The sequence below is a fragment of the Numenius arquata genome, chromosome 5 (assembly GCF_964106895.1).
Source record: "Numenius arquata chromosome 5, bNumArq3.hap1.1, whole genome shotgun sequence".
Classification (NCBI taxonomy): Eukaryota; Metazoa; Chordata; class Aves; order Charadriiformes; family Scolopacidae; genus Numenius; species Numenius arquata.
Genome location: NC_133580.1, coordinates 32,121,975 through 32,132,275, shown reverse-complemented (window position 1 = coordinate 32,132,275; position 10,301 = coordinate 32,121,975). Strand labels below are relative to the sequence as shown.

The window sequence follows — 10,301 nt, the reverse complement described above, 5'->3', positions numbered from 1 at the left end:
CGGCGACCGGCCGCCGCCGCCCTCGCCCGCCTCCTCCGCCGTCGCCGCGGTGCTGTCCGAGCCGCCCTCCGAGTGCCGGGAGCTCTGCCGCTGTACGCCGCCGCCCTCCCGCTGCCGCTCCCGGCCGCCGCCGCCGGCGGGCTCCGTCTCCCGGACGGCGCTCATCCCGGTGTAGGAGGTGTCGGTGATCTCGCCCCGCTCCATCTTGAACTCGTGCTCCAGCTGCATCTTCTTGGAGATGACGTTTTTGAGGAGGCTAGAGGCGAATTTGGACTTCTTGCTGGACGCCCCGCCGCCGCCCGCCGCCACCGGCGGCTCCCCACCGCCCGCCTCGGGGGGCTGCCCGGCCTCGGGGGCATGGCCGAAGTCCAGCAGGGTCACCACCCGGGAGCCCGCCCGCAGCCGGCGCGGCGCCTCGACGTGGGCGATCTCCCCGTCGAGCTTGCTGACCACGAACTCGAGGGCTTTGGTCTGCGAGCGGCCGGACCGCAGCAGGCTGGGCTCGGCTCTCGGCCCCAGGCTGCCGCACTTGAGGTCCAGGTAGGTGGACCAGCGGTTGATGCCCAGGGCATTGTCGGGCAGGGAGGCGGAGGAGGCGCGGGAGCTGGGGCATAGAGTGTCGAAGTAGGGGTACGCCAGGCTGCGGAAAGCCCTGGCCGTCAGGTTTCGCACTTCTTTGTCGGCATCATCCAGCTCGCTGACGGCGCTGGAGGCGCCGCTGGAGTGCTCTCCCGCCCTGCCGGCCCCGCACCGCGTCTGCAGCCGCGCGGGGACCGCGATGAATTTTTTTGCGTGGTCGCGGACCGCGTCCGGTTTTAAACCCGCATTGCGTTCAGCAGCCGCGGGGACACGGAGGCTCATGTCGCCTTCATGCTTGGCAGCGTAAGTAGTGTTTTGCTTTCCGCGCACGTTGCTAGACTCATTTATAGCCCGGGAAGCGGCTTTGATTGATAGGAGAAGCTGGGCAGCCGGGCTCCCGCCGGGGCGGCCGGGCTGCTTGGACCGGCTTTCCCCCGAGCTGGCGCGCTTGTCCCCGCCGGGGGTGTCGTGTTCGGAGGTAAGGCTGACGATCTCGGTGCTGCTGGTGTTGTCGATGCTGTCCGTCTGGTTGTTGGGGTCGCTGGTGGTCGTGCTGAGGTAGCAGCTATTCTCCTCCTCCTCCTCCGTCGGCGTGTCCCCCGGGGTCTCGTCGCTCCCGAAGGAGGCGTAGTCCACGAAGGAGTAGATCACGTTGTTGTCCTCGAAGTCCCAGCGGGCGGCCAGCCCCGCGTCGAAGTCCATGTCGTGGTCCACCTCGCTCAGCTGGATCTCCTGCGTGCTGATATAGTGCGCCTCGTCGCGGCCGCCGCCGGGGGGGATGCCCGGGGGGGCACAGGGGGGGGCCGCCTTGCGCCTCGCGTCCTCATCCTCCTCACTTTCGTAGCCGAAGGAGGACGAGGAAGTTTTGCCCTCTGTCGACACCGGGTCGCCCATTGCGGGAAAGCCGCCCGCCTTGGTCACCGGCGAAGGGCAGGAGGAGGAGGAGGACTCCGGGCAGCCCCCCGCCTCCGGAGGCCCGCCGCTCCCCGCAGCCCCCCCGGAGCCGGGGACGGAGTCAGCGCCGCATCCCGTCGCCGCGCCCGGGGAAGGCGAGCGATCTCGCCCGCAGTCCGAGGATGCTGGCCCCGCGGCCCCGCCCGGTGGCCCGCCACTCGCCGAGCCGCCAACATCCCCGGTCCCGCCGGCTCCGCTTTCCGGTGCGGGACCGGCCGCTCGCTCCGCGCCGCCGTCCGGGGCCAGCTCAGGGGTCTGGCGGCTTTCCTCCGGCCCCCGCGGCGCGCAGCGGATCTCCACGTACTCCGCCGCCTCCTCCTCCTTGATGGCCGCCTCCGGGCTCGGGCCCCGTCCCGCCGCCGCGCCCTCGGGGCCGGCTGGGTCGCCGGCGGGCGGCTGGCCGGGCGCGTCCATGCCGGGGCCGTCGGGGCGCGGCAGTGGCCCGAGAGGGCGGGCAGGCACGTGCCGGCAGGGACGGGCAGCGCCGCGGGGACGGGCAGGACCGTGGGGGTGGCAGCGGGCCGCCCACCCCCTGCCCTCCCCTCCTCTTCCCTTCCCTCCTCCGCGGAGGAGGGTATCACCGCCGGGGGGCGGAGGGGTCGGGCCGGGCTCGGGTGCCCCCCCCCCCCCCGCGCCGTAGCCAGCCAAAGGAGAGCGGAGGCCCGGTCGGTCGCCCAGGGGAGGGGGGGGGTAGGGGGGTAGGGGGATGTAGCCCTGCGGGGGGTCCCGGGACGGGTCCGGGTAACTCCGGTTTTTTCCGAGATGGGCGTCACTTGGCCGGTCCCAGGCGCGGACTATACATAGAGCCGGCGTCACTTATGCCGGTTGAACAAAATCCTATTTTAAACGTCTGTGTTTGTCGGAATAAAGGCGCCCAACCTCCCCGTGGAAGGGGAGAGCCGCCCCTGCCTCCAAAGATGCTGCTGCTGCCTGGCTCCCCGGCCGGTGGAAGAGACAGCTCCCGGGGCACCGGCTGGGCACGCAGGCTTGCCTATACCCCCAACGCACCCTCATCCCACAAGCAGCAGTGGCTAAACAGCTTCTTTCTTCCTTTAACTACCCTCCCACACCTCCCATCCCCAGCCGCAGGAGGTGCGTTGCAGAGGGGTACACTGGCTGCTGGCCTGGCCCTGTGCCTTCACAGTGGCCCGGAGAGCTGCTGGCCAGGGGATGCGAGTTGCCCTTTTCCAGGAAAAGCCATTTTAGACATAACTAGCACCTTAGATCTATTAACAGGCATTTCTGTGGCATGCCTGACCTTTGGTGACTGAGGGCTTTACTGAGCGGTCCCAAAGATGACACACCAAAAATCGCTCCAGAGTCATGGAAGGAAAAGGCGAGCTGTTTAAAGACTGGGGAAGAGAAATGGGGGAAAGCGAGCAACGTTGAGAAGCAGCCCTCAGGTACACAATGCAGGTAAGAGCCTAAATTTACAGCTTAAAAAACAAATAAGCCCCCACGCACTTGGACAAGCAAGTCGTTGTTGGGCTGGTAACATCGCACATTAGGTATGGAAGGGTTGTGGAAAACCCCAAAGCTGCATGCGCTGGCGTGGGGGACATGGTGTCCAGCCCTCCCAGGGATGCCATAGGGATGCAGGGACAAAGAGGTGAAGCAGAGGCCATCCCAAACCTCTCTCTAGCACTGCCCGTGTTAAAAAAAGTGCATTTCTCAGTGCTCCCAGCTCCTCACCCTACCCCATAGCTCTGCTGCCATCTGCCCCACAAGGTTGCAGTGTTCCCACTGCCTCTGGGGAAAATGACCTTCTTCCCTTATTGAGCCCAAGCAGCAGCTTGTGAGGGTCCCTGCAGCAATGGCAGGTTTCAAATCCCGCTTCGGCTAAGAATTTATTTTCTCCCTGGAGGAGAACAAGTGAGGTAGCTCCAGCTCTTATACCCTACATAGTCATGCAATAGTTTTTTTTTTTTTGGCTGCAGAGTGACAGTGGAAAAACTGTTGCTAAAGCACCAGGTGATATTTTAACGAAAACAAACATCCTCCAAAACTTGGAGGGTTTGGCGGGAGTCAGGTCAAGTATGGTGAGGCTCTCCCCACGCAGCAGGGATAACTGCGTGGTTCCCATCCCTCTTGAGGCTGTCCTACCTCCAGCATCCTTTTAATGAGGGGCTGGGCACCAGCTCTTAGGTGTACTTGGCCTACCCAGCCTTCATCATTCCTTAGCCCAGGTTCATGTAGCTTCAACTCCTCTTATTCACAAAATCACTGTGTAGTCCTCCATGAAGCTATGGTAGATGGCATCAGCATTCCCTAAAGAAAACTTGACCAGGTTTTGTGCCCCCCCGCCTCCCATTTTTGACTTGCCCCCCCTCCCCGTCCCAAGCATCCACAACAAAAACATGACATTACTAGAGAAAGACCATATTTTTAGCACCTTATTAAAGAGAGATCTTGGTTTCAACTGGCAGTGGGACAAGACTAGATCCTCAAATACAGTTCTTTCCAAACGCTTGGGATGCAGAGGGATATTAGGTTTTAAACCCTGATGATTCATTGTACTTAGGTAGAGCGCTGGCAGCAGTAGTATCCCTGCCTCCTGCTCTGCCTCTCTTCTATCAGATGCCTCCTCTCAAACAAGATCTGCACCCCATGTTCTCACTGCCCCCACCTTCTGATCCCCCAAACCAGGGTCTCCCCTGTCAGTCTCTCATACCTAATTGTCCTCTCTAGTATTTGGTTTTCCTGCATTAAGAATGCACAAAAAAATCAGATTTTTGCTTGTGAAACCTGCACAATTAAAAGTGGTTTTTTTGTTCTTTTTTTAAGTTGTAACAGTTGTTCGTATACTCCTGCCAAGATCCCCAGACAAGTTCCCCACCAAAACAAGCACTGAAACCTGACTCTTCATTTATCTATTTCCATGGTCTAGTTTCCAGCTACGGGCCAGCATTAGCTTTTTTCCTGTTTTCCTTTGGTGATACCTTGAACCAAATCTGCTCAGTCTTAGAATACCAGGCAATGATTCTCACAACTGAGGCTCAGACCGTAACGGAGCACCCATACATGTATGTTTATAATGTATCTATGTCTCCACCACAGGGAATTTATGCCTCCGATGACAAAAATACATACATAAAATCCACACCTGTTCTTCCCCACTTTCAGTTACGGCTAGCCCTGGAGGCCTGCCTGCCTTAGTCAGTCAGACCAGTGTATTTCCCGTGGCACTGGGCTGTTGTTACGGTGTACAGAGCCACCCCAATCCTAATGCCTGTTGAAAAAAAGCGAAACTGTAACATCCAGCTTAAGTGCTGTAATAATCACTATATGCATACTGGAGGAGGGGGGAAAATGAGAAGGATCTCCTCCTCTTTTTTTTTTTTTTTCTTCTTTCTTTTTGGTATCAGTAATTTCTGCCCTGACACGGTGCCAGCCACTCAGAGATGCATCGCTGTGAGTCTGGCCCAGAGCAAAGTGTAAAATTCCATGGGGGTTTAGGCTTAATTCCTTCTCCTCAGCCTTTCCTCTTAGCTACTTCAGTGTCAGCTTTTCTAGACCCTGTTTCAGAGGTGCCTAATAAGACCCATACGTCGTATTTGAAGCTTGGGCGCACGGCTTGAACCTAGGGACTGACTCCCAGGACTGCTCCCCCGTAGGGCTGCCTAGAAAGGACCAAAGTTCTTCAACAGCTTTGCAAAGGTGTGGATTTTTAGTTTTTTTTAAAAAGTTTTTCTATATCTATTACCATTGTCAAACAAACCCTACACCAAGCAAAAGTAAAGTGATAGACCTGTTTGCTCCCAGCCAAAAGTACACAGGAAATCTGTGGCCCCATGATGCCTTCTTGCAGATAGCAATTTCTCACTCTGCTCTGGCAAGACATCTCAGCTGATTAACAATGAGATCAATGTGATTTTACTTAAAAATGTTGGGTATCAGTAACTAATGCACATCATCCTAATGATCCTAGTAATACTCAGTTGAGGTGTTCATTATTAACACTTTTTTGTGTTTTCCACCTTTAAATCTCTCTCACTCACTCCAGGTAAATGATGTCCAAGATTTCTGCATCCAGATCTGCTGCGAAGTGTTCCTGATGCCGTCCTGACAACCCCACCAAATCTGTACATGAATGCCTTTCGTAACGGCATAGCTACTCTACTTTTAAGCTCTTACTGTTAAAAATGACAACCCACACTGTTCAACCACATTCTGCCCTTTGCTAATGTAAGGTTAGGTCAGACAGGTAAAAGTGATGCGAAAAATTTGGATAGGCTGGATTATCTGTGCACCTTAAAATACAACACTTAAGGAAGCAGCAGGGAGGCAGGATTCACAAGGGATTTAAGAAGAGGCACTTAAGAGCAGAATAAAGACATTAAGGATGAGGTTAGGGAGACGGTAACTATGCTCTGCATAGGAGAGGATGCAGAAGGCGGCATGGGGGTTTTTTCCTTTAACTGAGACATGGACTGAAATATGAGCAACTGCTGGAGGAACAGCAGGAGGGGAAGGATTTAGTTGAGCTTTCTTTGACTAGGAAAAGGGAAAATAGTAATTTGTTAAATCACATTAAGAAATGTTAATACCATGTTACACATTTTAGTTCTTACAGTGTTCAGTCACAGTTTTTAAAAACTGAAGTAGGAATAAAAATCACAAAGGTGTTAATAAAATCATGCCGATCCAGAAGGAAATAAAAACAATATTTGCACAGAGAAGGCAGATGCGATTCCAGTCACTAAGATGGCTTGCAGGAGAAGTTACGCTACTCGCATGGAAAGAAATGATGGCTTCTGCAGAAAACAGGGAAACAGCAGAAGGATTCTGCTGCATTCTGTGCACACAGCAAAAGACTTCGTTTTGCTATAGGTTCTGAGAGAGATGAAGAACGATTCAGTCATAGAAAGAAGCTTTAATTTTTGGCTGATTAATCTCTTATGAACAATATTGGAATACTGCTGGACTTGATTTCTCTCTCAGTAGTTTTTTTGGTAACGTTGTGCATTGTCAAAATGAGCTTGGTGGCAGACATCATCTTTCTCATCTTTGAAATCAAAGCATATAAATACTTGGCTAGAGTTTAGATGTGTGTGTTAAGGAGAAAGGAAGACTGAAACCTGCACCCAGATTTGCCCTCAGGAATTGTGCTTGAGAAAGAGGGAGAAAAAGCTACTTTGGGAAGGAGAACGGGACTTGTGGTTTAGCAATAAACAGCAAGGCCCAGCACACATTATAAATCTCTAAGTGCTACCAGATATATCGAAAGAAAATACAATACCCACACATGCACTTTGTTACGGAAACTTTTTAACAAACCCAAGTGGAAATAAAATGGGATTTTTAGAGCTTGCACTAGACCAGTGTTTCTCCTGAGATTTAGCAAGGGCCTGGCTGACAAAGTACTGAGTCCTAAGTGAAAACCAACACCTGGACAGGTCTATCCCTTCTCGCATGCAGAAGACTACACCAGCTGAGGGAATCGTTTCTTTTCCATCCTGAGCCTGCTGGAGAGATTGAGGGGCTCTTCTAAACACTCAACCTGCAAATTTAAAACATATGTGGTCTCCTTCCTGGCAGACGTCTCCATTTTAGTGAAAGTCAGACCCTCTGCTGAGGAAAAAAAAACGTGGAGCTGGGTGGATTTCAAGACCTTGACCCAAGTGTTTGAGCTTACAGGATTCAAAGGCCTTGGCGTGGCCCTCCGAATGGGAGGCCACTTTTCCTTCCAGGATGAGATGGGATCGTTTTCTGGCCGTTGCCTTAGGCTCCGCAGTGTGCTCCCATGTAACTGAGCCCCTGCGAGAATCGGTGGCTGAAGTGCTTGTTAAATGACAAAAAACCCCAGCCTGTGTCTCCCTCTGCTATAAGCAGCTCTCGCTGGATGCCTTACAAGGTCTGCAGAAGATGCATATATTTTTAAAACAGATCCTCCCCCTTGCTACCCATCCTTCTCTTCCAGACCCCAAAATCTCATGCCAAAACAAACAGGCAGGAAGGTAATCCCAGAACGAGCTTAGATTTCTCTGGTACTTTTCAGTCGTGCTGCAAATACAGTCTAAATGTGAGTTCATGTATTTATATGGTGAGTCTGCTACTCAGACGAAATAAATTAAATACTTGCTGAATTTTGCATATGTCAGGTCAAACAGTGTCTACAATGTCATTGATACAAGAGAATATTCTGGTGGCTATTACACGTAGACAGCAATAGCACATGCAATGTGCAGGACCTTGCTGAATAAGACTATTTATAAACACTTTATTGCCTTCACCAACATCCTGACAGATGCCTGTCCAACCCGTCCTGACAAATTTCTGCTTGCAGAGGCTTCATAGCTTCCCCAGTACTGGATTATCCATGAAAAATGGTCCTCAGGTCTATCTGAATCCTCCTTGCTGTAAAGCCATTATTTCTGCCACAGCTGGAAGAAGACATGATTCCCACTCTCCGTGCTGCAAGTTTTTGTATATCTAAGGGTGACTAGCGTGTTTCCTTCACTCACCATCTTTTCATTAGGCGTTGACAGCCCTAATTCACTTAACCGTGGGACATATGCTCCCATTAATGCTCTTCAGACTTTCTTTAGCAAATCTGTATGTGTGGTGCAAAGAAGTGGTCACAAGATGCCAGGTGGAGCCTCACCCCTGGTGAGAAGAGGAGGGGGATCACTTTGTGTTCTGCTTATACGCCCCTGAGTAACTAATCTGCTGTTTTCATGCTGGCATGACCACGTCCTCCAGCTCAGGCCCTACTGCCAGCACGTTTTCCATTCATCCTCCAGTTACTAATGAAAATACTCAACAAAGGCAACTGTGCTGACCCCCGTAAGTTCACTACTAATACAAAACTGACCTTGGAGCACGATCCAAGCAGCCGTTTCTCACCTCATAATTTCACCTGCACGATGCTTCCCCAGATGGCTCAAAGCAGCGTATCATGCCGTACCAAAGCCAAACACCATTTCTGCGCCCTCTGCAAAGCCCATTCCCCTATTTTAGAAGGAAGTCAGAGTGACTTATCAAGAACAAGCCCTATCAAACTCACATTGGCTGTTATTTATCTGCTGTTTTTTAAGGGCCGACAGAGTGCATGTTTATACCAGTATTTTTCCAGGAACTGAAGTTACACTGACTGATTTCAACTTCTCTGCTCCTTCCCCCGTGTCTCTCAAGGTCCCTTTTCCACAGGATCACCTCTTCCAGGTCGCTGGTCCACTCCAGTCTCCCATCATGGGCCTGCCTATAGAAATGAACTTTCTGGACTGGCCCTATTCTTTGTACAGTATTATCAGGTAACCCGAGAACTGCAGATGTATCTGATTATTGGAACTGTGGAGGCGATTGCCACAAAATCCGAAACCGTGACCTTTCCTTGAGGTGTTATCACCAAGCTGGTGGGGGGACAAGAGAGCTGATTTATGACCATTCATTAAAATGACACGAAACTGATTATTTATAGAGGTGGGCTTAAGCTGAAAGGTGCAGGCTCCAAACCTGTCTTCTTCATAGTGTTTGGACATGGGAAAACAAGGAATGATTTCTTGAAGCAATGTGAATATAACTGGATTACATTTTGTTATTTTTTATTATTTTTTGTATTGTATTTTAAAATATATTTTCTTATTTCTATTTAATAATTTCTATAATCTTCTCATAGTTTATTAATTTGTTACTTTACTATTTTTATTGATAGATTTTATGAAATATATTTTTATTGTTTTAATCTATTTTTAAAAAAATCTATTTTTAACTGGCCAGGGGCCATCACATGAAAACATAAAGGAGTACTATTGTTTTTCACTTACTTTAGAATGAGAAACACAAAGAGCCAGGCTGGATTTTATATTGGATAATACCATCTCTTTATGCAATAGACTGCTTTGCAGAGGGGTTTTGAATTCTGGCAACAATTTGTCGACATAAGAAACGCTTCTACCGACGAATGCGCGCCCAAGCAGTAAATTGCAAATCGGTTATCGTGGGACTGTAACATGAAATTGCCACGCTTTGGAGAGCAGCCAGCCTTGGATTGGGATTAATTTGCTCGCAGCGTTCAATAAATAATGTTCGGAGGGCCACGTGAAAAGCGATCCCTGTTCATTATGCACACCTCCCTGCCAGGGGGCCTATGTTTGGTCACTGAGCTGAAGTTCGTGCAGCAAATGTCTTGGGGGTATTTCTCTCTGGGCTTACAGTAAAAGCCAGCTAAAGTGCCTCCCATCGCATGGCGATGAAAAGGAGGATCAAGCAGCCCTTGGAGTGAAGCCTCTCTCAGGCTGGAGTTGCTATATATAGGGGACCTCAATAAACACCATTATGACCCGCGTGTGATCCGCCTGCCCAGAATTAAGGTCACATACATACTTTTGTATATGTTTTTCCACTGGCTCTCTTAGCTTAGAAATTGAAGAATTACAGGTGAGAAGCTGGCTACATAATGAGGAGTTATAAATCCAACCAGCTCCCATCCAACAAACCCCTTTAGTCAGTACACCAGGCAACTGCAGGGGAAAGTAAGAATGAGATTTTTAAACCCAGGTGTAAAATCCATTGTAAAGGTCAGGTTTATAAGGAGACTATCCCAAAATGCTAATGACATGACAGTTTTATGAGGCTGGAAAATGATAGCTTGGCTGAAGCCGAGTAATACTAGAGCAAGGGATTTATTTAAATTGGACTACTTTTTTATATTGAATTTTGTCCTTGATCCTGCCAAATCTCACTGAGATGAGAAATCCTTACTTGTGTAAGTACCCCCCCACGCTCAGCTGAACAACTGAGATAAGATTATTTATTGTGAGGAATTA

The 10,301-nt window shown here is 50.8% G+C and overlaps 1 protein-coding gene across 1 annotated transcript in view; it reads left to right on the top strand.

Annotated features, from left to right (window-relative positions):
• The first annotated feature begins 238 nt into the window (after positions 1 to 238).
• DAPP1 (dual adaptor of phosphotyrosine and 3-phosphoinositides 1) overlaps positions 239 to 10,301 on the top strand; it is a 64,261-nt gene continuing 54,198 nt past the window's right edge. The window contains exon 1 of the mRNA XM_074148369.1: positions 239 to 540. Within this exon, the coding sequence (XP_074004470.1) occupies positions 239 to 540 (302 nt within the window). The remainder of the gene's footprint in view (positions 541 to 10,301) is intronic.